The following is a 26,897-nucleotide window of genomic DNA, read 5'->3' as shown; positions in this document are numbered from 1 at the left end:
CAATCCCTCCATGAAAGAAAGCCAAAAGAAAAGAGTGATCTTTCTATTTCTGAGGGATTTCTAGAGCCTCCTTCAAAAATTCCTAGGCAAATATGCGGTGATGAAGAAGCTGTCCCAATGGAGGGCTTTGGAGGGAATCCAACCCCTACTGCTCAACTGAAATCTCTTGGCATTACCAACCGTGAAACGAAAGAAGGGAATCCCCCTCTCTCGGTGTCCATGATCTATCCAATCCCACTCTCCTGGGTCCCACTGCAAGCACCTGATAGGTGCACCTCCATATAATCACAATCTCCAGGATCCCAGGGCCAAGAGCAGAGGGTCGGGGTCTAAATACCACTGCAAGCCCGCTCCATGATCCACAAAGCCAGCAATCCTGACATGCTGAAAGGCAACCTCTAGAAGAATATCATCCATGGATCTAGAAAGTAGACCCCCATCCCCAACGTCAAAGACAAGTGCATCAACACCTAAAAGAGCGATCACCTGAAGAGGAAATGTTGTCCTCGAGAAAGCTCCCATCCAAGTGGCAGAAGGAATAGGCATATCAACTGTCCAGTCCACCGGGATGGCTGCATCTATCTGCTGAATCTTGTGTATTGCCCTTGTGAGGTGACTCACGGACTGTAGTCTCTGATCCTCAGGTAGCCTGATAAATGCTTTCCAAGTGCCTACTGTGAAGGTGGGGCCTCACTCCCATCTAGACCACTGCATGTAATGCGAAGTGCCCAGTGGTCTACCATGCTCATCAAGAATACTGTCATTCCAAATGACCGGCTGCCTATCAATCTCTTCGAGAGTAGAGGGCGGAACCCTATGAAGTGTATTCTTGAAGCTACCCCAAGCTTTCAGGATGGCAGCCATGAGAGGAGATGTAGGAGATCTGAGAGGGGCGGAAGTAAAAATCCAGCGAGGGCTGTCCACCCAATCATCTCCCAAGGTAGGTGTGCAAGCCTGAATGTGTCCAAAAAAGAAGTCCTTCCAAGGTTTCTGCCCAGGCATGAGACCCCTCACCACCACCTTACAAAGCAATGCCCTGCATTGCAGGTCCGGGTCAATGATATTAAGGCCCCCTTCACATGTAGGGAGAATAATGGTCTGCTAGGCCACCCTCGCTGCAACATCTGCCGTGCCATCGAGTCCACTCCATAAAAAAATTTTGATTGGTCTAATGAGCTGAGTGATGCACTCTCTAGACCGGCACTAGCATGAACACACAAACCAGGCGGTGGCTAAGAGAACCTGGTTCACTACCACAACTCTAGATGCAAGGTCAAGTTTGGCTGGGCTCCAGAAGAGAAGCTTTTTCCTTATACTCTCCAGTACTGGTGTAAACTCTTGTGCTGGAGAGATGCCCAACCCTACTTGGCATCCCAAATATATGACAGGAATACCCTTGTGAATCTAGGAGACGCCAATGTCAGTGTCCTCATCACTGATCCAAAAGCCACAGGATTTATGCCAGTTAATGTGTGCTCCTACAGCTGAGCAAAAGATATCCAAGGCTGTCCAGAAAGCATCCAGTGACTACTAGAAGGCTTCAATAAAAATGGCAGTGTCATCAGCCAACTCAGTCCAGAAGCTCCTGCTCCTGTCTCAAGGGGAATCTTAGCCCATATAAACCAGCCAGAGATCTTTGGCATAATAGAAGCCTTTGACATGTAAAATTTTTGGGGATTTCCCAAAATTGATGTAATTTCATTACTATTTGGTACATTTATTTGGGCATTTTGCCTCCTTTGGGCATAATTGCTCAAATTTGAGGCTCTGCTCTGATCTTGGTGACTCACATCATGACATTTTGAGAGTCATCATGTGATTGCTCCTTGTAGCTGCTCCCGTGGCCGACATTGACATATCATTCGGGGCATTCTCGCCATATTCTTCACCGACATACTTCTTTGGATCGGGATGTGCACTCTTATGTACAGCAGTTACTTAGGGTCATTTACAGGTTCTCTGCCCTTGCTATGCATGAAATGAATGAAATATTTTTTTTTCTATGATTGGGGTCAATAAAGGTTCTCTACCTTGAGTAGTCCCTCTAAAATGAATGTTTGAGGTGTCAATAAGGGTTCTCAGCCTTGTATAGTCCTCCTAAAATGATGTATTGATTTTAGATTTGTCATGTGTGGCTCCATGTCCCTCATTAGTCCCTGGAGCCAGGAGGGGGACGTACTGTGGGAGCCATATATTGGCTTTGATAGGTCTATTTAAAAGGCTTGGCATGTGAGTTCCAGGATGTTGGTGCATTGGTCTCCTAGCAGCATTTTTTGTGTCGGTAGCTCCCTAATTTCACATGCATATTTGGAAAGGCACAGTTCACACTTTGATAGCCATATGGGCTAGCATGCAGGGCCCTTCACAGGCAGCCTCTTCTAGGAGGATTGTATTTCTTCGAGTTTGGAGGGGTTCTCCCTTTTTCTCGGAGGTTGCTACCGGATTGAGATGGCACTATCAGCCCCAATCCTTTCTTTTTGGCTCTTGAGCTTTTCATGCATTGCATGGTGTATCCCGTATTCCCATATGGAGCTTGCTCTAACGGTTTTCTTTAATACTTAATAGAAGTCTCATTTTTGCAAAAATAAAAATAAAAAAATTCGCATGCATATTTTGGTATATTGGAAGCCATTATACCCCATGATTCAATCCACTTCATCCCTTCTCTGTGCCGGCCCATGATTTGTGTAGCTTCCATCACCTTGTGTGGTATCCTACTGGCATCCATCTTCTCAACTTTGGAGAGAGAGAGAGAGAGAGAGAGAGAGAGAGAGAGAGAGGGAGAGAGAGAAACTTATCCCCTGGTAATTTCTTAGTTGGAGAAAGTTTCCACTAAACTTGACAATGCGGTAAATGATATGGAGCAGTTACAAATTCAAGAGAAAGATTGTTTAAACAAGACCTGTGTCAAACTACAAGCCTTGCAGGTACTTTCCTTGACAATATTATAATTTTTGTAATACCAATGCTCTTGGATAGAAACTATGGTTAGTGACGTTATGACTCAAAAAATCTAAGCATATGCATACCCTGAAAGAAACAAGGATTGCGGCTGAGAGTGCCACATAGCCAACTAAGAGACTCAGAGAAGAAGGGACTACCTCTTCACTCTCTAAGAAAAGTGTCCTCTTCGACTATGCAAATCTCAAAGTCCCCTGTATGCTAAACCGAATGGCCATCTAGGTGTGTACAAATGTTTGTAGATGCAAAGCCATGGTCTGAGTGGACTTGGAGATAGGTTTACATAGGTATGCAAGTTACCAGACATCTTCCCATTTGGAATCACAAGGAACTTCTCAAACAGTGAGCTTGCAAATGACACAACTATATTGTTGTTGTAGATGTACCATAGGAATTTATGATGCTTCAAAGACACCTTGGAGGACCTTTGCCTCCAATGGTAGTAGGTGCACTCATTAATTGGAACACACATCAGTGGGACTTTTGGGTCTCTAGTGTAAACACACTAGGATTGGAAGTAGAGCTTGGCTTCAGATAGAGAGGGGAATGAATGCCCGATATCTTGGATGCTAGATAGGCATGCACGCCGCCCCGCCTAGTAGCTCTCTCTAGTCTTGGGTGTTCATTGGAAGCAAAAGGATTAGCAAAGGGAGGGAGGAGCATTTCGAGTGTGAGAGATTTGGCAATTGAGAGTTTCGTCATTGAGATTTGTTTGCAGGGAACTAAAGAAAGAAAGTCCATGAATGTCCACGGGAGACCGACATATCTTGGTCCCTTTCAGCTTATAGGATTGTTGAAGAATCTTGATTCGTATATCCGAACTGCTAAGTGTAATTACTGTATGCCCTCTAGAGTGGCAGATATTAGTTGTGGAGTTTGTTTGGTCTTCATCTTCTTCTAGCCATTCAATGTTAGGGCTGTTTGCCTTGATTTGTACTAGAGTCTCACTTTACGTATCCTTGCAACAGCCTTAAAGAAGGCCCCCTACCTTGATCTTCAATACATTGTCGCACCTGGCTTCATGCTCCTTAATCTCAACCCAAATGTTAGTCTTATTTACCTTGGTGTTAGCCTCTACAATCATTTACTCGTGATAGTTTGCACTTCTGTGTGAACAAGATCCTTGGCTGTAGAAACTAATTGAGGGGTAGGGGAAGAGGCCTTGTAGGTGTGCATTCCGTCATTTATTACTGCTTGCTTCCCAGGCCCTTCAAGGACCTGAATTTGGGCTACCAGAGTTGCCATCTGCAATCTTAGCTCTCGTACTTCTTGCTCTAGACTAAAAAATCCTACTCTTGGGGGCCAACAATGGGCCGGTTAAGGCCCGCTCCTTGGTATGTCCTTGCATAGGGAGAGGTTTTTGAGGCCGCAACTACAGAGGTTGTTGAGGCTGCAACTGTCGTGGCTGGTGTAGAGATTGCAATAGAAGAAGCAAGAGAAGGGGATTTTGAGGTGCATGTCTGCTCTAGCTTTGCCATATTTGGGTACACCCCCTAGTTATGTCTGTGTGTGGAAGCTATGGAGAGCTCGTATGCTCCTCCCTCCCTGCCCGTGCCCCTGCCATCCTCTGTACCCTATCTGTACAGCCCTGTATCTTCCCCCCCTTTCATCCGTACAGCTCCCGTACAATTTCGTACCTCTGTCCTTTTTGCCTGTACATATCCCGTACCAGCCTATCTCATCCTTGCAGGCCCCCATGCAGATTCCGTCATCTATTTCTCCCCCTTACCTGCTGTCCATACCCTGCCTGCAAGAGCCCGTGCTCTGCCTGCAGCCATCCGTACTTTCAATGCCATCCTTGCTGTCCGTACCTGTACCGCCTTCCGTACAGCTTCAGTCCTCTAATCTTCTGCAGTCCGTACCCTGTCAATCGTCTTCTCTACCTGTTTTCCTGCAGTCCATACCTATTCCGCTTTCAACTGGTGCTCTTCAGTCGCCCTCCACTTCTATTTCATCCTCTTTGCCTCTTCTCTTTTCTTCCCCTACCCTTTCTAGCCCCCTTTCTCCTACGCTCCATTATGCCCGGAAGAAGAAAAGAGATTCTGTCTCTCTGTTCATCTCGGAAGGGGTGAAGGCTGCCAAAGTTGACTCTTCTATCTTTCCCTCTTCCGTGCTGTCTGGTTGGAAAAACTCAGTGATCATGCTCTGGGTGGGGTGTGGATGTGTGTCCTAATCTCCTCTACGTGCTTTAAGCGACCGGTCCCTATGTTGGACAGCCTCATGGATGAAGGCTACCAAGCATCTTAGGTCTGCATAGGACAGAAGGATGGGTAGGGGTCTAAAACCATCCCTAAATAGGTAGTGATAGCGACCTCTGATCTCATAGTACATAGGGAATTTGAAGGAGATATGCTCCTCTGACTCAATCTCCCAGTGATAGCATGAGATGTAGATGTGACCCTCTCTGGTTATGCCATTCGCCGTGTCACTCTCAATACGAAGACGGTATAATGAGACCCATAATTGCTCGATTGATATCCTCGGAGAGTGGGGGAGATGGATCTGTGTGTGCCATTGTGGATTGATGAGAGGGGTGTCTCCATCAAGTATTTGGGATGCCAGGTAGGTGTGGGCATCTCTTTTGCACATTAGTTTTCTCCTGTGTTGGAGAGCATAAGGAGGAAACTCCTCTTTTGGATTTCGACCAAACTAGAATTGGCATCTAGGGTCATGGTGGTCAACCAGGTGTTACTGGCCACCACTGCCTAGTTTGTTTGCTCTTGCTAGTGCCAATAGTATCAGTCAGCTCAAGAGGCGTGTAAGAAACTTTTTGTAGAGTGGACTAGATGGGACGACGGATGCCATAGCCAGGGTGGCTAGACTTGCAGTGTAGGGCTTTGCTCTGTAAGATGCTGGTGAGAGCATTGGACAGGAGCGGTGGAAGGATTTTTTCATACGCAACATATGTCCTGTACTCCCACCTCGGGAGGAGACTGGATGGACAGCACTAGATGGACCTTTACTTCAGCCCCGATCGATTCCCCTTCCTCACCTCTTATGGCTGCAATTCTGAAAGCTTGGGACAGCTTCAGAGGTACGCTTCGGAGAGTTCCCTCCTCATCTCGTGAAGAAACTGACAAGCAGCCCGTTATGTGGAATGAAGCATACTTGATGAGCATGGAAGACCACTAGGCACTCCGCATTATATGCAGTGGTCCAGATGGGCGAGGGGCCTTGCCTCCGCTGTGGGATCTCGGAGATGCAGCCATTCCTATGGTTTGGATGGATATAGATGATATACGGATTCCACTTGGTTGGGTGCTTTCACTAGGATGGTTATTGCTATTCAGGTTATTGTTTTGTGGGATGCACATGAGGATGCCCTAGTTTTTTATGTTCAGTTTGGAGGGAGGGTACACATTTCCTCTGATGATATCGTTCAAGGGGTTCCCTTCTAGCTGGTCAGGATTGCAGGCTATACGGAGCAGGTACAAATTCACAGTGGTACCGGGATCTCGTTCCTATTCTTATGGCCCTAGGTTCATGGAGACTTTGGCTCTATGGAGGTGTCCCCATCAGATCTTAGCAGTGGGACTGTGGGGAGTGGGAGTGGATTGATGAAGGGCACCGAGAGAAGAGCATCATCTTCTTTTGTTACGCGGTTAAATATGCTAGGAGATTTCAGCTTAGTTGTAGAGGTTGGAGGCCTCTAGATCTCCTCATTGGGACAGTTTTCACATTTCAGCAGATGTGTAGAAAAGCTTTTGGAGGAGACTTTGAAAGTCCATCGGGAATAAAAAAATCACTCTATTATTTTGATTGTAGTGAACTTGTGGAGGTCCATGTTCGGGGCTGCTGACCCTACATGTCCTCGTTGCCATTCTGCAATTGAGTCAATTCAGCATTGCCTTTAGGGGTGTAGACAAGTGAGGACGATCTGGAAGGGTTCAAGATCTTATGCGCTTTCCATACATCACCCTTCTTCATGAGTTTCTTGGATTTCTCTTACGCCCCGCCTCAGGTCTTCTTCGAGGACATGATTGTGATAGGGCTTTTTCTGCTCAACGACACATAGTAGAGTCATGTTCTTTGATTCTGCTTCAGGGTTGACATGGCGTTTTCAGCCTCAACCCTGGCTATTTGCTAGCTCCTTTTTAGCTTTGATTTCTCTCATGCATGGCATGAAGTACTCCCGCATTGAACTTTTCTTTCATACTATATAGAAATACTTTGTTTGAAAAAAAAACTGTAGGCAGTGGTCTCTATAGACTTGAGCTGCATAGGGAGCTGGGATCAGTTATAGTCTAAGGATGATCTCCTACTTCCTTTGGTTGTTGACACATAGAGCCCTTGCAATGGGGGCAATTGGCTTGGGTTTTGGTTTTTTTTTTGCTCAGGGTGTGGCTTTGTAGAGGAGTCTCATAGACACTGCATTGGGATTGCCCCTTGTCATATAAGGTTTGGAGGAGAGCTTTGAGGGTGGTCTTTGCTAGGATTCAGGATGAGATGATGGTGACCTTGGGAGTGGTGGCTAGGCTATAGACAGAGGACCTGCTTGTGGATACAAGGACATTTAGGTGAGTTTGTCCTTCAGATTGGTACGGTAGGAGTTGGCCTTCATCCATACTCTGGACTTCACAAAGATGGTGTGGACACCTAAACATTGTCATAGATGGGAGCTGATAGTGCCTGGTACATATGAACAACTAGGTGCAGACAGGACATGGAGCAGCAAACTACATAAGCCTTGGAAACAATGGCCAACATTTGGCTAGGTATCATTAATGCTCTCACGGGTAGATGAGATAGACTCTAGGGAGATTTGGATCGCGCTAGGCGCAGGAGAGAGGCTTTTATCAATATATGGGAGCCAGTCCCTTAACTTCATTTCACAGATGGTTGTATAATATGGCATTATAAACCACTAGAATGGCTATTTGTTCAGCCCTCTATATGAGGTAATCCCCCAAAGAGCATCCAGCCAAGGGAATATCCTTGTGTTTTTAATATTGTACCTTCATTGGGGAGTTATATTCTCCTTGGACTCTTTGCCACTATGGAGTTTATTAAAAAGAATGTTATTTCCTCTGGGGAAAAAAAGTGATGCTTTGGTGTTGACATTTTCTTTATTGCTTTTGAGTTTGGTATACGGTGGTGCTAGTAGTCCTAGGGGGCTGACAAGTTATTTTTGAACAATTATATACATTTTCCTTCAAAAAATATCATCTTATAGTGAGAATCGTCGTATAGTGAGAAATTCATGTTCGTAATGATTTACATGGCTGTCTTGAAATAAAAAACACTTATGTTCGGGTTATATACGGAGCAGGAGTCAATCCAGACAGAGTGCCAACGATCAATAGAAGATGCAACAGCTTCAAGGGAGAGTTTAGAGCAAATGCAAAACATGTTCTCTCGAGAGAAGCAAGCTTTGTTATCTAAAATCCTTGAAGTAATAATCTATATCTGCTGTTCCGTAACCCCTTTTGGTTATTATAACAGCTATTAGTAAGAAAAATACTAGCTTGATGCAGATATTAGTTTTTCATATAAAAGTCCTATTGCAGGGACACAAGTCAATATTTTGTAATTACTTTTCTCCTTAGGAACTTACTACCAATGCTATGATAATAATAAAGATATCTCAAGAAGCTACAAATATTAAGTATGCTGGGTGGGATTCTTTTGAAAGGTACGGCCCAAGTACTCATATTTGGCCAACCACTTTTGTAAGCCTCATGAGCAGCTTTGGTATTAATATATAGAGCTACAATGCTTGCCTCAAGGTAGGTGGCTGTAGGCAGTATAATGAGTAGACTGCCAAGGCAGTCGAAATACTTCCACCAGACAATGTCTCCATGGTAGTGCTACATTCATTTTATCCTCATGGCCAGTATAGGCTATGAATATGTCTTTCAAGACCTTCCTCTCTAGCTACTATGTCAATTTCACTACTACTCAATTTAGAAATTGTAGCCAGTTGGTGTGTGGCTTCCTAACATGTCCTGTTGGCTGCTCCTCTGTTCTTGAGCTACTGCCCCCCCCTCTCCCTCTCTCAGCCAGCCCCCTCTCCCTCTCCCTCACCCCTCTCCCTCTCCATCCCCTCGCTGTTCCTCCTCTCCCTCTTGTTCGCCAGCCCCCTCTCCCTCCTCCCTCACCCTCCCTCTCCCCTTCCTCCTCCCCGCCCTCGCTCTCCCCCCCTGCCAGCCCACCCACCCCCTCCTTCCTCTCCCTCCCCGCCCTACCTCTCCCGCACCCGCCAGCCCCCCTGCCCCCTCCTCCTCCCCCGCCCCCTCCCTTCTCCGCCCTCCCTCTCCTCCCCCCGCTGCCCCACTGCCCCCTCCTCCTCCCCGCCCCTTCCCTCCCCCTTCCCCCCCCTGCCCTCCCTCTTCCCCCCCGCTGCCCCCCCGCCCCCTCCTCCTCCCCCGCCCCCTCCCCCGCCCTCCCTCTCCCTCACCCGACAGCCCTCCCTGCCCCCCCTCTCCCTCACCCGACAGCCCCCCCTCCTCCCTCCCCTCCCCCGCCCCCTCCTCCGCTCTCCCTCTCCCCCCCCGCTGCCCCCCTCCAGCTCTCCCCCGCCCCCTCCCTTCCTAACCCACCCCCTACTTCCTCTCCCCCGCCCCCACTTTCTCTCCCCACCGTCAGCCCCCTCCCTCCCTCCTAACCCCCCCCTCTTTTCCTCTCCCCTGCCCACCCTCTCCCTCCCCGCCAGCCCCCTCCCCCTCCCCCTCCCCCTTCCTTCCTAACTTAGCTCCCCTACGCCTCCCCCTCAGCCTACTTCCGTCTACCCCCCTCAGTCTATCCTCTCCTTCCCTTCCCCTCTCTCAATGGTTCTTAATCTGAGAGGGAGTGCAGGGAGAGTCCAACAGATTGATGCAGCCTTGCCCTTGGATTGGGTGGACACAGATGACATGCCTCTTACTTGCTCCACCTGGATGGGGACATTTTCCAGATTGGGAGTTCCTTTACAGGTGATTGTTTTCATGACACACATGAGGGTGCCTTAGTTTTTGATGTTTCTTATGGGGGCAGGCTGTCCAGATCCACAGACGATATCTTGTTGGAGGTACCGTTTCAGCCAGTCAGGATAGTGCGCTTCCTTGAGCATGGCTTTTTTTCACAGTGGTACTTGGATCCTGACCCGCTTCTCATCACCTTGGGCTCATGGAGGCTGTGTCTCTATGGAAGTGTCCCAATTAGGTTTTTGCAGTGGGACCCTGGGGAATGGGAATGGATAGATGAAGGGCATCAAGAGAAGGGCATCCTTTCTTTCGTTACACGGTCAGTAATGCCAGGAAATTCCAGCTCAGTTGTAGGGGTTGGAGGCCTACCAGAGCTCATCATTGGGAGAACTTTCAGATTTCTACTGACTTGCAGAAAATCTATTTGCAGAGGCTCTGGAAATTCCACTGGAGTATAAGAATCACTGTCTTCTTTTGGCTTTCTATTCATGGTGGGATAGCAGTGAACCAATGGAGATCCAGGTTCGGAGCTGACCCGTCTTGCCCTCGTTGCCTTTCTGCTTTGGAGACAATATAGCACTGCCTTTGGGATTGCAAACAGGCGAGAATCATATGGAAGGGGATTGCAAGACTTTTCAGCACTTTTGTTCGCCTACCTTTCTATATGACTTGGGGATCAGTGGCTTGGATCACTCTTTCAGGGCCCCAGGTCTTTTTTGAGAGACTTGACTCCTCTTGGGCTCTTCACATCCGATGACACCTTGTGGAGTTGTGCTCTCTAGAGGATGTCCCGGCATCTCTCTTCAGGGCAGCTCATTCATCGGTTGGCTCTCCATTGGAGGTCTTAGCTAGCATTGCAGCAAGCCAGATGCACTGAGGCTTTGGAGGGTTCTCAGGTTCACCCTTCTCAGATCTTGGCCACAGTACTTGGACAGATATGATACACACTCTGGTTGCCATTTGGGCAACCATGCAGGGACCATCTCAAGCAGCCTTCTCCAGGAGAGTTACTTTTCTCAAAGATTGGAGAGACTCTCTCTTCTTTGTTGAGACTTCTACAGGGTTGAGTTGGCATTTTCAGCCTCAGCCTTGGTTTCTTTCCACCTCATTCCTTTGAGGTGTTTTATTACATGCCTAGCACGTTGTATCACTGCACAGAGCTTGCTCTTGCGAGTTTCTTTCTTAATAGAAGTCCATTTTTTGCAAAAAAAAAAAGAAAATAAATTGTAGCCAGTTTTTTGTGTCAAATTTTGAGCTTCGTGTAATGTCTCAGTGAGGTGACTGAAGGTGCAACATACACAAAGAACATCGGAGGTGAGAAGACCACCATGACGTAGGTGTAGAGATATACAATGATTTGGTGGTGTAGGATAGACTAGGACTTAGTCTATTTTGTGTGTTAGTACTTGGAATACATATACCAAGTACTTGTACTTCATTTGGTTCAACATTTCAGTTGGAGTTCACTTGTGTTCACTTCTTGTTCTCTTGTGTTCACAATCCATTTCCATTCTTGTTCCTACATGTGGTATCAGAGCTAGTCAATCTTGCCTACTTGCTTCCTACTCTCCCGCGTGCTCCATTACACTTCTATCGTGGAGCCGAACAGCCCGTACCAGTCTATACAACTGTATGGACTATTTTTGTATAGTCCGTACGGTCACATTTGCATCCTGCTCCCGGACCTGCAGCTAGCCATTAGCTCGACATTTGGCTCGCCATTGACATACTTTTGGCCTACAGAAGCGCAGCTCGTGCCTTGGTCCTTGCCTCCGCTCATTTCAAGCCTCTTCTAGGTGGTTGCATCTGGTGCATTCAGTTGCCTTGCATAGAAGTCTTTAGAGAACTTGGAGTATAGGTGCATTTGGAGAGTTTGAATGCGTGCATTTGGGACAGTTTTGGGGCTGCATATAAGTCAAGTTGAGTGTGTTTTAGTGTGTTCTACTACTAGACTCTTATGTGTGAGTGCTGCGTGTCATATTGGGAGATATCTGATATACACTTTGGTATTCTTGTGTGCGTCCTATCCTATATATGATTTAACTTGTGTGTCACATCTACACACATCAAGGAGTGTGCATCAAGCTTTATCAATGTGAGTCTTTCCATTTTGGTCTATTGCTCATTTCCATTTCCTTTCACTTTCATTATGTTTTTGTTTGAGTATTATCTTCTCTCTTCCTTAGCCTCCCCTCTCTCTCTCCCTCTCCCTCTTCTCCATCCTTCCTTCTTCTAGTCCTTTCCCTCTTTCTCCTTGCTTCTTCGAGGTGAGGGAGGCCCAGAAAGAGGAGCTACTCTCCCTCTTTCCTCTTGGAAGGCAGCCCTTCTTCCTTCACCCTTAGCCTCTCCATGAGCTGCTGCTCCACATCGACTTTGGAGATGTTTTCATGGAGTTGATTCGTGGAGCTACTACATGATATGCTGCAGATTTCTGCTGCAACTATCAGCCTCGCTTTTGCTGCAGATTTGTGCTTAGATTTGGAGCAACTCGGTCATCATTCTTGTGGGCATTAGTGGGCGTCTTTGTAGAGAGACAACTCGTTTTTTGCTCAAAAGCAGCCCGTTTTTTTGCTAAAAAACAGCTCGTTTTTGTTGTTTTGGGGCGATCTTCTGAAGGAAATAGTTACTTACTATTGTGGAGGCGTTTCTACTACTGGTCGCCCTAAAAATGACTTCATTTGGAGCCCGTTTTTGAAAAACGACCTACTTGAAGAGTGCTGCTGCACGCCTCAAGAATGCTGCCATCTGCCCTGATTGCAACATGAGCTGTCTACGCTATTCCAGCTGGTCTGATGGCTTTTCTTGGCTGTTTTCTGCCCCGACTGCAAGCTGAGCTGCTGCTACAGTCTATACCACTCTAGACTTTACTCCGAGCTCGTACTTCAGCCCGTATTGCTGCAACATTTGAAGCAGACATGGAGTATTCCTAAGCAGGAATTGTCATTGAAAAGTTTTCTAGTAAGAAGTTTCCAACTTGGCAAACCAAGATGAGGCTTCTACTTATGAAGGAAGGTGGTTAATGGCAAAGACAAGAAACCTAAATCTGATGAAAAAAAAATTCTAGTGTGGAAAACTCTCAATGACAAAGGTCTTTCTATAATTGGTTTGGGTTTGTTTGATGACGTTATTTATCACTTGGATTTTTTTTTTCATGAAAAAGACTTCTATTAAGTAAGAACAAAAACCCGCGAGAGCAAGCTCAAAGCGGAATACATCATGAAATCATGAGGATAATAAAAAACCCCCTCAGAGTGAGGTGGAAAGAAACCAAGGCTGAGGCTGAAAGTGCCATCTCAACCCTGTAGTAGATTCAGAGAAGAAAGGAGAATCCTTCCATTCCCTGAAGAAAGAAGCCCTCCTAGCTGAGGCTGCACGGGAGTCCCCCTGCATACCCGTCCATACGGCCATCAGAGTGTGTACGATGTCTGTCCAGATACTAGCCAATGTGTGCGAGGGATGAACCTGAGTACCCTCCATAGCCTCTGTGCATCTGGATCTCCAGATATGCCAGGCTGCTATGCTCGCTATAATCTCCCAAGAAGTATCCACAGAGGCATGTACAGCTGTAAAAGGACGGTGTGTAACCACATCCAACGAGCAGAGCTCAACCCGATGATGTCGAACCGAAATGGCCCGGGAGGAGTCAAGTCCCTCATAGAAAACCTGAGGTCCTGTAAGAGAAAGCCAAGCCACCGAGCCCCAAGTCATAAAGAGTGGGGAATGGGCAAAGTGACTGAAGATCCTGGCTATCCCCATCCAAATCAATCTCGCCTGTCTGCAATCCCATAAGCAATGCTGAATAGACTCCGAAGCAGAAAGGCAACGAGGGCAAGTAGGGTCGGCTCCGAATCTGGACCTCCAAAGGTTCACTGCAATCCCTCCATGAATAGAAAGCCAAAAGAAGATAGTGATCTTTCTATTCCTGTGGGATTTCCAGAGCCTCCTCCAGAAGTACCTCTGCTGATCCGCAGTAATACCAAAAGTCTCCCAATGAGGAACTCTGGAGGGTCTCCAACCTCTACTACTGAGCTGAAATCTCCTGGCATTACTGACCGTGTAACGAAAGAAGGGGATGGTCTTCTCTCGATGCCCCGCGTCAATCCACTCCCACTCTCCGGGGTCCCACTGTAAATACCTGATGGGAACTCCTCCATAGAGCCAAAGTCTCCAAGACCCGGTGGAGAGTAACTGGGGGGCAGGGTCTAAGAACCACTCTGAATCTGATCCTTGCATCAAAAGGCCTACGACCCTGATAGGCTGAAAAGCAGACTCAAGCAATATATCATCTGTAGATCTGAGCAATCTGCCACCATCCTGGACACTGAAAACCAAAGCATCCTCCTGTGCACCTCGGAAGGCTAAGACCTGAAGTGGAACCCCGCCTCTCGAGAAAGTACCTGCCCAAGTGGAGGTAGTGAGAGGCATATCATCTGTGTCTATCCAAGCCTCTGGAAGGGCTGACTCAATCTACAAGATCCTCCCTGCACTCCCTCTGAGATGTACTGTCAACCCTGACTTGGTTTCCTCTGGAAGCCTACGGAAGGCTTTCCAAGATCCCAAAGAAGAAGCAGGTCCCCTCTCCCACCTAGCCCACTGCATGTAGAGTGAGGCACCCAGTGGTCTGCCACGATCATCTAAAATACTGTCGTTCCACATGATGGGCTGCCTATCAATCTCTTCCCGGGAGGAAGGAGGAATCCTCCGAAGAGAGCTTCTGAAACTAGCCCAAGCTTTCAGAATGGCAACCATGAGAGGGGATGAAGGTGATCTGAGGTGTGCTCAGGTGAAAATCCATCTAACACTGCTCATCCAGTCTCGTCCTGAGGAAGGTGTGCACCTCTGTATGCTGCTGATAAGAAAGTCCTTCCACGGTTCCTGTCCTGGCATAAGTCCTCGCACCACTATCTTGCAAAGTAAGGCTCTGCACTGTAAATCTGGATCAATAATATTGAGACCCCCATCCTGTGTAGGGAGGATGAGGGTCTCCCAAGCCACTCTGGCTAAGGCATCTGCTGTGCCATCAAGCCCACTCCAGAGAAAGTTCCTGATCGGTCTTCTGAGCTGAATGATGCAGTCCCTAGAACGGCACCAACATGAACAAATAAACCAGGCCGTGGCCAAGAGGACCTGGTTGACCACCACAACTCTAGAGGCAAGATCCAGCTTGGCTGAGCTCCAAAAGAGAAGCTTCCTTCTGATGCTCTCCAACACGGGAGCAAACTGCTGCGTGGTAGAAATACCCAAGCCGACCTGGCAGCCCAAATACCTGATAGGCACACCCCTCTGAACCCAAGTGAACCCTATGTCAAGTCCCCAAACTGGAGTGTCCTCATCACTGATCCAAAAGCCATTGGATTTATGCCAATTTATCTGCGCCCCTGCCGCCAAGAAAAATAAATCCAATGCTGTCCTGAAAGAAGTCAATGTCTGTGGAGAGGCATCCAAATAAATCGCTGTGTCATCAGCCAACTCACTGTCAAGCAGCTCCTCTGCTCTTCTGATAGGAAGCCTCAGCCCAAAGATGTCAGCTTGAGATCTAACATAGATGCTCATAGCTTCGGCCACGAATAAAAAAAGGAAAGGAGCAAGGGGGCATCCCTGACGGACTGATCTCGAAATCTGAAATCTCTCACCCCTTACCCCACCAATAAGTACCTGGCTATGGGCTGATCTGTACAAAGAGGAAACACCTCTGATCCAAACATCAGTGAATCCAAAGCGTAGTAGGGTGCCCTCCAAAAAACTCCAATCTACTCTGTCATAAGCTTTTTCAAAATCCAACAGTAGAATGGCAAGATTCTGGCCACTCTGCACGGCCCACTCTGAAGCTTCCCAGAAAGAAAAAATGTTATCAAAAATACTTCTACCATGCACAAATCCCGTCTGAGTGTCGTGGATAAGATCAGGGAGAAGTGGCTGCAATCGGAGGCTGATAGCCTTGGCCAGAATCTTGTAACAAGTCCCCAGAAGTGTGATAGGCCTCCACTGGGACAATAAATTTCTGCTACCTCCTTTTGGGATAAGGTGGATGAGGCCCTCTGTAAGCGATTCAGGCATCTCGCCAGAGTCCCAAATGGCCTGCATGGCTGAAGTAATATAGTCTCCAATCATATCCCAAAATGCAATGAAAAAAGACGGAGTGAGGCCATCTAAACCTGGGCACTTGCCCTTGTGAAGGGCTGAAAGTGCAGTCCTGAACTCTGTGTTGGTGAAAGGTGCGTCAAGTAGAACATGCATATCCGGATTCACCAACACTGGGATACTCTGCCAAATAGCCTGTCTAGCATCCTCTATATCGTGTGTCTCAGGATCAGCAGTAAGGAGAGTGGCATAGAAATCTGAAGCTATGCGTAAGACGTCATCTGGCTCTGTCTGTAAAACCCCATGTGAGTCAATAAGCTGAGATACACTCTCTCTACTATGTCTAGGGCCAAGAGTAGAGAAGAAGTGTTTATTGACTCTACCACCCATCTGAATCCAGAAGGACTCCCGTGCATGAAAGGCATACTCTGCTCTCTGATCAAGCAATAACTGCAAGTGAGCCCTCGCTGCAGCAAGGCGCTCCTGAATCCAAGCATCTGAAGGCCGTTTCTGCTCTTCCCTCTGCAAAGCTGCTAACTGCTGGCGAACACCAATCTCATGTCTGAGAATATCTCGTCTCCTGGTAGAAGCAACTGAGCAGTAAAAGTCGCTAATACCAGAGAGGGCAGCGGCTAAATGTGAAGGATGTGGCTGCCCTCCCTGGACATGAGCAAACCATACCCATAGGGCTGCCTCTGTAAGGTCCTCCTCTGTGTAAAAGGCATCTGGGATCCTGATGCTGGCAGATCGGCCTCTCAAGTGAGGCTCTGAGATAGCCAAAACAACAGGGAAATGGTCTGAGGTGGAAACCCCCGCAGCAATGCATACCGATCCCCCTCTGTCTAGTGCCCAGTCATCTACAAAAAATCTGTCAATGCGTGCATGAATAGGCATCTGTTGCCTCCTGTTCGACCAAGAGAACAGGAAGGACCGTGGCTGAATAAGAAAGGCATCATCACACCAAGTATCTCTGCCACAGAAATGGAAAAGGAAGGCATCCCAAGCTGCTCTCTCCAAAGAGTGAAGTCCGCCTTCTCTACCCCCTTTTTTGTCTGAAGGTAACTCGACCATGTTAAAGTCACCTCCAATCACCCAAGAATCCACAATGGGGGCCCAGGAGAGCAAGGTCTTCCACATAAGGACACGTTCCCCTCTAATGTTGGAGGCATATAGGTTGAGGAAGCCAACCTTACGCCCTCCAATCAAGAGAATAATCCACTGAGCTCTAGAGGGGATAATGACTCCGTGCCCAACAACTAAGGGGAGAACCGACTGCGAAACTGAAATAGAAGTGCCTCCCCTAGTGCCCAATGCAGGCGACCAAAAAGTATGTCCTGAAAGCAACTTGCCTGACTTGGCACAATCTCTATAATCCAGCTTGTGCTCTTGAATAAATAATATATCAATGGGACCCCCAGTAACACCTGGATGAAGCTGATCCCGGATCAGCTGTCTGCGGCGGCGATGTGGGACGCCACCTAGGCCCTGTATGTTCCAACTGATAATCCTCATCGACGGGAGGATGTAGAGTGGAACACCTTACCCGACCTAGTGGCGGAAACAAACCCCTCAACAGGGGAAGACCTCCTGGATGGAGGGAAGGAACCCAGTGGAGGAAAGTCAATAGGGGAAAGAATCCTGGCGCCTGAAGAAGAAGCCCTGTCAATAGGAAATCCAACCACTGGCTCCCCAAAAGTAGCGGGCACAAACTCCTCCTCTGGGAAATCTGAACTCTCTGCCAAGGCTGAAAATGAGTTCCTGTGGAGCAATCCAGACACCGGAGTACGAAGGATCCCTTGTGAGGGAAGAGGATCAACAGTGTAAGCTATCCCCTTCCCCCTATCCAAGGGAGGGAGTGAGGAAGGCTCTCTACCCGGTGTCTGCCCAGCCGCGGAAATCTCTCCGTCCTCAAGAGGAACATCTGGCAGTGCTGGATCTAAGGAAGAAGCTGCAACATGGGAGGAGGTCGAAGCTTCAGCGTCTCGGACTCTGCAAGGTGAGACAGGAAGGACAGCTCGAGGTGAAGCAGAGTCTACTAAGGTACCCTCGTGAACTGAAGGAGGGACCTGCACACGTACTGGACCCAACTGTAAAGCGTCGCGTGTGCCTGAGGGAGGTGGGGGTCGAGGAGCAGGACCTGTACCACCCCCCTGACGAGGCCGAGGAATAGGTACTGGACCTGTACCACCACCTGACTGAGCAGGACTGCCACGTGAAGAACGAGGAGCAGGAGTTGGACCTGTACCACCCCTCTGTCGAGGTCGAGGGGCAAGTGCCGGGTCTAATCCCTCCCCCTGTCCCCCCTGTCGATGCCCTGAGGCGGTAGCTGTACCAGAGGGCTTCTTAGGCCTTTTCTTCTTCCTGGGACAATCCCTGGCAAAGTGTCCCAAGGTCCTGCAAATCCTGCACTGGTCCTGCCTACCTGAAATCTCCACTCTCTGGCGAAAAAAGGAACCATCCGGGCGCTGGATCATGACGTGGTCCATCTTGAGGTTAGGATCCTTGCAAAGGACCCTAACTCTAGGAACCCCATCAGCCTTGGTTGCCTCTGCTGCAGTCAATGGCAACCCAGGGAGGGGTGGGATCTCAGCAACTACGCCAAAATGCTCCCCAATAACAGAAAGAAGTCGATGGTAAACCTGGGGAAGCCCGGGGAACCTGATGAAGAGCGAGAAGAATTTCTTATCTGCCTCTACTGGGTCGAAACCAAGGTGAAAGGCTTCAAAGAAGATCTTAAAGTGTCCTAGGTGTAAAAGCTCGGCCTTGAGCACAGTGCTCGCAGCCTCTGGAGTGTCAAAAACAACCTGGAAGAAACCTCGTCCCAGAAGGCGAACATCTACCAATCGAGGAGCGAGGTCTGGGGGGAGAGCCGCAAGCATCCAGTCTCTGGCTTGGGATCTGGAAGGGTGAGACCCGAAGATGCGTGCTAACAAAGTGGTAGAGCACTCAATCTCTACATCCTTCCTGAGCTGCTGCAACTCGTCTTTAGAGAAAGTGATAGTTTTCGCGGCCGGTGGAGATGGAGTAGGATTGGCTGACGGGGAATCCATCGCCAATCAAGGTGAGGAGGCCGACTCGAACAGAAAAAAAGGCTCCTTCCGTTCCAAAAAAAAACTGCGAGGGGCAAGGGAGGGGAAAGGAGGCTGGGAGGAAGCAGGGGGGAAGGGGAGGGAAGGAGGAGAGGGGCTAAGGCTGAGAGGGGAGAGGGGCAAGGAGGGAGGGGAAGGGAGAGGAGAAGAAAGGGAGGAGTGAGAGGAAGAGAGGGGGCGGGAGAGCAAGCAGGGAGGGGGCGGGACAGCAGGGGAGGGGGCGGGACAGCAAGGAGGAGGGGGCGGAGGCAGGGAGAGGGAGCGGAGCAGCAGGGGGGAAGGGGCGGAGGCAGGGGGAGAGGGGGAGCAGCAGGGGGGAGGGGGCGGAGGCAGGGAGAGGGGGCGGAGCAGCAGGGGGGAGGGGACGGAGCAGCAGGGAGAGGGGGCGGGACAGCAGGGGGCAGGGGGGAGCAGCAGGGGGGAGGGGCGGAGGCAGGGAGAGGGGGCGGAGCAGCAGGGGGGAGGGGACGGAGCAGCAGGGAGAGGGGGCGGGACAGCAGGGGGCAGGGGGGAGCAGCAGGGGGGAGGGGCGGAGGCAGGGAGAGGGGGCGGAGCAGCAGGGGGGAGGGGACGGAGGCAAGGAGAGGGGGCGGGACAGCAAGGGGGAGGGGGCGGAAGCAGGGAACAGAGGGAGGGAGCGAGGGACAGGCAGGGGGAGGGGGCGGAGCAGCAGGGGGGGAGGGGGGGAAGCAGCAGGGAGGGGCTAGGGACAGGCTGAGGAGGGAGAGAGACGGGCTGAGGGAGGGGGAGCAGCAGGGGAACGGGGAGGAGCAGCAGCTCAGGTTCCGTACAATCATATTTACACATGAGTCTTAGGCCATATCACTTGGATTTTGATGACACTGCACATGAATTGTGGGACAAGCATTCCAAAGTGTTTCTCAGACATGAATTCTTTAAGCTCCATATGAAGCATGAAGATTCTCTTCATGCTCATTTGAATCATATGGAATCCCTCATTACCCAACTTGCTGCTTTGAAGGCCCCTGTTAGGGAAGATGATCAGGTGGCTATCCTCCTTTCCAGGATTGAGGATATTCCTCAGTTTTGTGATATCATACCAGCACTTCGAGTAGCACGGGATATGTCCTTTGATGAAATGATTGCAATGCTTCTCGATCATGAACAAAGGTACAAAGATGTCCACGAGGAGCAAGCATTATATTCCAAGGGTAAGAAGCCATTAAAACCTTTCCATTGTACATATTGGCCATACAGAGGACCGTTGTTTTCATAACCTTGCAAACAACAATCCAAGGAGCATGCTAACTTGGTTGCAGCTGCCACTAGTGAGTCACCAAGATTGGAGTAGAGCCTCAAATTTGAGCAATTATGCCCAAAGGAGGCAAAATGCCCAAATGAATGCAGTAATGAAATTACATCAAATTTGGGGAATCCCCAAAAAATTTACCTGTCAGAGGCTTCAATTATGCCAAAGGACTGCAATAGTTAGAAAAGCCCTAAATTCTGAAAATTAAAAAGGTCTTTTCAAAATTTGTTGTAGTAAAGTGTCCTAGCAACACTCAAGAGCCCTCTGATCATGAAAGTCCCAAAAAGTACTGAGTATCGAACCTGAAATTTCAAAACTCGACTTTTAGGTCAAAAAACATAGTTTTGACTATTTTTCTCAGATTTCAGCACTGGATTTGCTGTTCAGAGTGTCATCTAGCAGCAATAGAGGTGGGCGACTGTAGAGATAAATGCGACAGCTGAAAAATGACCAGAACCAAACCCTAAATCGTCCAAAACAGTGTGACGGCTAGTAGAGAGGCCATGAACTTGCTGAAAAAGGGGTCTAGAGTGAAGTTTTTGCGATGAAGAGCTCCAAGACCAGCAACTTCACCAATGGTAGTGTTGAAGAAGAGCATCTCATGGAGTGGCTAAGGGTGAGAAGATGGCAGAGATGCTTGGCACGATGATGCTTTCCACACTCCGCCACAGTCACTTAGTTTTCTTGGTTGGATAGGAGATTGTAGATTTTATGTGGATGATTGGGCTTTGGACAAAGGTGGGACAATATGCATTACACCTAGGGTGTCCGCTTTAGATCATTTTCCAGTCGTTTTGTTGGTTTCAGATCCTCGGGTGAGGAGCCGCTCTACCAGTATCAGGATTCTAGATACCTTCTATGTAGAGAAGGGCCTCACTGAGGCAGTTTTGCAGACTTGGGTATCTCACATGCACATAATGGGCAGCTTTCCCCGTCAGTTGTAGCTACAACCCTCTCAGATATTAGCAACCTTTATCATTCTGTTGCTCGTATCAAGAGAGGTGGGATCCTCAGGCGAGAGATAGGTATCCTCCTGCAGTTGGCTGCTCTTCAGAGGGAAGAGGAGAAGAGGATTACAAATGCTTAGGTTCACACAAGTTATTGCCTTGCAGGATGCAAATGAGGAGTTTAGTCGGGAGGAAGACTTCTCAAATCTTCAGATGATCTTCTTGTGGAGGTTGTCTTCCAGCCTATTAGGATTGCAGATTACCTGGACTGAGGCATGGACTCACAATGGTATTTGTGTTGAGATATCGAGCTCCACTCGTGATATGCCAGGGTGACTGTTGTGCATTTATGTCACCAACTTGTTAGCTGCAGATGTGATTGATACACCGCCCATGAATAATAGTTGGATGACAGCTATCTTTATGTACTCTAGTTAGTGGCTCAGTTAGTATGCCACCTTAGTTAGCTGAGTTTGGTCTGAGACCCACATATAGAGTTCACCTATTCTTTTGTACTTAGAGTTCTTTTGGCTTTCACAACTAAGAAGAGGAAAATTGTTTTCAGCCTCCACCTTTGTGTATATTCCCCCATTGTGTATGTGCGAAAGCCGCAATGAGACTCCTTCCTTCTCTCCCACTCTCTTCACATGGTATCAGAGCTCAGTTCGCGGTAAGGAGCTCAAGAAAGCAAACCAAGTTCGCGGTGTCCTAGTAAGAGGATCAGTGTTGCTTTCCTTTTTTTTCGAGTTTGGGAGCAAATCTCTGCAGGTAGCACAGCCGAAAAGTGCAAGAGTGCACTGTCTCAGATTGGGACGCCCTTCATGGTGTGGCGAGAGGACAGTATATGCTATGGGTAAGGGCGACGCCCTTGGTGAAATCAATTTTTTTTATTTGAGGCCATTTCGGGGCCCGCCGTTTTGGTGGTGGAAGTTTTCCGCAGGCACTCAAGAAAGTGCCCTGTTTTTGCTGTGCGACCACTGTTCTGCAGGTCGGTGAAAAGTTATCGCAGAAATTACATCATATGCCTGTGCGCAGAGATATTGGGAGTGATAGAATCATTCTTATTTCCTGTTGATGCATAATCGTCACTAGGAAGTGACTGTGTGGTCAAATACCACTTTCGTCAGTTTTGCAGATTTACCCTTGTGAGGCATAAGTTGTGTTTTTTTGCAGTGACATAATATTTTGCAGTGTTCTGTAATGGCGTCTGATGCTCTTTCACAGATTGTCACTGAAAAGCTTGACAAGAACAACTTCCAAGCATGGAAGTTTAGAATGACGAATTTCCTTAAGGGAAAAGGCTATTGGGAGTTCATTACTGGAGCTGAACACGAACCAGTTATTCCTAATGTTCCCAATCAATAGGAGTTGCAGGCATTTAAAGGTTGGCATGAGAGAGCCAGAAAAGTTATGTACTGGCTGTCTACCATTATTTCAGATTCTATGATTGTGCATATTCAGGATGCAAGCACGCCGAAGGAAGCGTGGGATACTTTGACAAAAATGTATAGCACAAATATGCAAGCCAGGAAAATGCAGCTCAAGCAAGAGTTGCATAATGTGCAGAGAGAAAATATGAGCTTCAATGACTACCACATGAAGGTGAAGAAGATTGCAGATGCACCTGCTTCTATTGGGTCATCAGTGGAAGATGATGATTTAGTTTCTGTGACCTTGAATAATCTAGGAAAGGATTATGTACAATTCCGGACATCCATTGCGGTCCGTGAGAACTTTCCTGATTTTGAGGAGTTGATTGCTCTTCTAATTTCTAAAGAGCAGAGAAATGGTGGTGCATCTTCTTCAGGAGAAACTTCAAAAGAAGCTGTCTTCTACTCAAGTGCTGGAAGAGGTAGAGGCAGAGGTAGAGCAGGACGATTTGGAGGCCGTGGCAGAAATCAGAATATGCAGCAAATTCAAGAAAATCAGTCCTATGGAGGAGGACGTGGTAACTTTAGAGGTAGGGGGAGTCAAAGAGGTCAGTCACAGAAGACAAGCGGAGCTGCTGCTCCTCCCCGTTCCCCTGCTGCTCCCCCTCCCTCAGCCCGTCTCTCTCCCCCCTCAGCCTGTCCCTCGCCCCTCCCTGCTGCTCCCCCCCCTCCCCCCCTGCTGCTCCGCCCCCTCCCCCTGCCTGTCCCTTGCTCCCTCCCCCTGCCCTTCCGCCCCCTCTCCCTGCTTCCGCCCCCTCCCCCCTGCTGTCCCGCCCCCTCTCCCTGCCTCCGTCCCCTCCCCCCTGCTGCTCCGCCCCCTCTCCCTGCCTCCGCCCCCCCCCCCCTCCCCCCTGCCTCCGCCCCTTCCCCCCTGCTGCTCCGCTCCCTCTCCCTGCCTCCGCCCCCTTCCCCTTGCTGTTCCGCCCCTTCCTCCTGTCCCGCCCCCTCCCTTGCTTGCCCCTCGCCTCCCCCTTGCTGTCCCGCCCCCTCCCTGCTTGCTCTCCCGCCCCCTCTCTTCCTCTCACTCCTCCCTTTCTTCTCCTCTCCTTTCCCCTCCCTCCCTCTCAGCTTGCCCCTCTCCCCTCTCAGCCCCAGCCCCTCTCCTCCTTCCCTCCCCTTCCCCCCTGCTTCCTTCTTGCCTCCTTTCCCCTCCCTTGCCCCCCGCAGCTTTTTTGGAACGGAAGGAGCTTTTATTCTGTTCGAGTCGGCCTCCTCACCTTGATTGGCGATGGATACCCCGTCAACCAATCCTACTCCATCTCCACCGGCCGCGAAAACTATCACTTTCTCTAAAGACGAGTTGCAGCAGCTCAAGAAGGATGTAGAGATTGAGTGCTCTACCACATTGCTAGCACGCATCTTCGGGTCTCACCCTTCCAGATCCCAAGCCAGAGACTGGATGCTTGCGGCTCTCCCCCCAGACCTCACTCCTCGATTGGTAGATGTTCGCCTTCTGGGACGAGGTTTTTTCCAGGTTGTTTTTGACACTCCAGAGGCTGCGAGCACTGTGCTCAAGGCCGAGTTTTTACACGTGGGACACAGGAAGATCTTCTTTGAAGCCTTTCACCTTGGTTTCGACCCAGTAGAGGCAGATAAGAAAATCTTCTTGTTCTTCATCAGGTTCCCCGGGCTTCCCCAGGTTTACCATCGACTTCTTTCTGTTATTGGGGAGCATTTTGGCGCAGTTGCTGAGATCCCACCCCTCCCTGGGTTGCCATTGACTGCAGCAGAGGCAACCAAGGCTGATGGGGTTCCTAGAGTTAGGGTCCTTTGCAAGGATCCTAACCTCAAGATGGACCACGTCATGATCCAGCGCCCGAATGGTTCCTTTTTTCGCCAGAGAGTGGAGATTTCAGGCAGGCAGGACCAGTGCAGGATTTGCAGGACCTCGGGACACTTTGCCAGGGATTGTCTCAGGAAGAAGAAAAGGCCTAAGAAGCCCTCTGGTACAGCTACCGCCTCAGGGCATCGACAGGGGGGACAGGGGGGGGATTAGACCCGGCACTTGCCCCTCGACCTCGACAGAGGGGTGGTACAGGTCCAGCTCCTGCTCCTCGTTCTTCACGTGGCGGTCCTGCTCAGTCAGGTGGTGGTACAGGTCCAGTACCTATTCCTCGGCCTCGTCAGGGGGGTGGTACAGGTCCTTCACCTGCTCCTCGACCCCCACCTCCCTCAGGCACACGCGACGCTTTACAGTGGGTTCCAGTACGTGTGCAGGTCCCTCCTTCAGTTCACGAGGGTACCTTAGTAGACTTTGCTTCACCTCGAGCTGTCCTTCCTGTCTCACCTTGCACAGTCCGAGACGCTGAAGCTTCGACCTCCTCCCCAGTTGCAACTTCTTCCTTAGATCCAGCACTGCCAGATGTTCCTCTTGAGGACGGAGAGATCTCCGCGGCTGGGCAGACACTAGGTAGAGAGCATTCCTCACTCCCTCCCTTGGATAGGGGGAAGGGGATAGCTTACACTGTTGATCCTCTTCCCTCACAAGGGATCCTTCGTACTCCGGTGTCTGGATTGCTCCACAGGAACTCGTTTTCAGCCTTGGCAGAGAGTTCAGATTTCCCAGAGGAGGAGTTTGTGTCCGCTACTTTTGGGGAGCCAGTGGTTGGGTTTCCTATTGACAGGGCTTCTTCTTCAGGTGCCAGGATTCTTTCCCCTATTGACTTTCCTCCACTGGGTTCCTTCCCTCCTTCCTCGAGCAGGAGGTCTTCCCCTGTTGAGGGGTTTGTTTCCGCCACTAGGTCGGGTAAGGTGTTCCACTCTACATCCTCCCGTCGATGAGGATTATCAGTTGGAACATACAGGGCCTAGGTGGCGTCCCACATCGCCGCCGTAGACAGCTGATCCGGGATCAGCTTCATCCAGGTGTTACTGGGGGTCCCATTGATATATTATTTATTCAAGAGCACAAGATGGATTATAGAGATTGTGCCAAGTCAGGCAAGTTGCTTTCAGGACATACTTTTTGGTCGCCTGCATTGGGCACTAGGGGAGGCACTTCTATTTCAGTTTCGCAGTCGGTTCTCCCCTTAGTTGTTGGGCACGGAGTCATTATCCCCTCTAGAGCTCAGTGGATTATTCTTTTGATTGGAGGGCGTAAGGTTGGCTTCCTCAACCTATATGCCTCCAACATTAGAGGGGAACGTGTCCTTATGTGGAAGACTTTGCTCTCCTGGGCCCCCATTGTGGATTCTTGGGTGATTGGAGGTGACTTTAACATGGTCGAGTTACCTTCAGACAAAAAAGGGGGTAGAGAAGGCGGACTTCACTCTTTGGAGAGAGCAGCTTGGGATGCCTTCCTTTTCCATTTCTGTGGCAGAGATACTTGGTGTGATGATGCCTTTCTTATTCAGCCACAGTCCCTCCTGTTCTCTTGGTCGAACAGGAGGCAACAGATGCCTATTCATGCACGCATTGACAGATTTTATGTAGATGACTGGGCACTAGACAGAGGTGGATCGGTATGCATTGCTGCGGGGGTTTCCACCTCAGACCATTTCCCTGTTTTTCTGGCTATCTCAGAGCCTCGCTTGAGAGGCCGATCTGCCAGCATCAGGATTCCAGATGCCTTTTACACAGAGGAGGCCCTTACAGAGGCAGCCCTACGGATATGGTTTGCTCATGTCCAGGGTGGGCAGCCACATCCTTCACATTTAGCCGCTGCCCTCTCTGGTATTAGCGACTTTTACTGCTCAGTTGCTTCTATCAGGAGACGAGATATTCTCAGACGTGAGATTGGTGTTGCAGCATTGCTTGATCAAAGAGCAGAGTATGCCTTTCATGCACAGGAGTCCTTCTGGATTCAGATGGGTGGTAGAGTCAATAAACACTTTTTCTCTACTCTTGGCCCTAGACATAGTAGAGAGAGTGTATCTCAGCTTATTGACTCACATGGGGTTTTACAGACAGAGCCAGATGACGTCTTACGCATAGCTTCAGATTTCTATGCCACCCTCCTTACTGCTGATCCTGAGACACACGATATAGAGGATGCTAGACAGGCTATTTGGCAGAGTATCCCAGTGTTGGTGAATCCGGATATGCATGTTCTACTTGACGCACCTTTCACCAACACAGAGTTCAGGACTGCACTTTCAGCCCTTCACAAGGGCAAGTGCCCAGGTTTAGATGGCCTCACCCCGTCTTTTTTCATTGCATTTTGGGATATGATTGGAGACTATATTACTTCAGCCATGCAGGCCATTTGGGACTCTGGC

At 49.2% G+C, this 26,897-nt stretch overlaps 1 protein-coding gene across 1 annotated transcript in view; it reads left to right on the top strand.

Annotated features, from left to right (window-relative positions):
* LOC147894953 (uncharacterized) overlaps window positions 1-26,897 on the top strand; it is a 170,016-nt gene that overhangs the window by 46,548 nt on the left and 96,571 nt on the right. Inside the window, exons 4-5 of the mRNA XM_087384268.1 lie at window positions 2,817-2,927; window positions 8,231-8,353. Coding sequence (XP_087240394.1) covers window positions 2,817-2,927; window positions 8,231-8,353 — 234 coding nt within the window. The remainder of the gene's footprint in view (window positions 1-2,816; window positions 2,928-8,230; window positions 8,354-26,897) is intronic.

Source organism: Dipteris shenzhenensis, chromosome 13, assembly GCF_047967505.1.
Source record: "Dipteris shenzhenensis isolate YYH24624 ecotype China chromosome 13, Dip_SZ_1.0, whole genome shotgun sequence".
In the NCBI taxonomy this organism is placed as follows: Eukaryota; Viridiplantae; Streptophyta; class Polypodiopsida; order Gleicheniales; family Dipteridaceae; genus Dipteris; species Dipteris shenzhenensis.
Note: the sequence above shows the minus strand (reverse complement) of the source record. Positions and strands in the feature narration are given on the sequence as shown.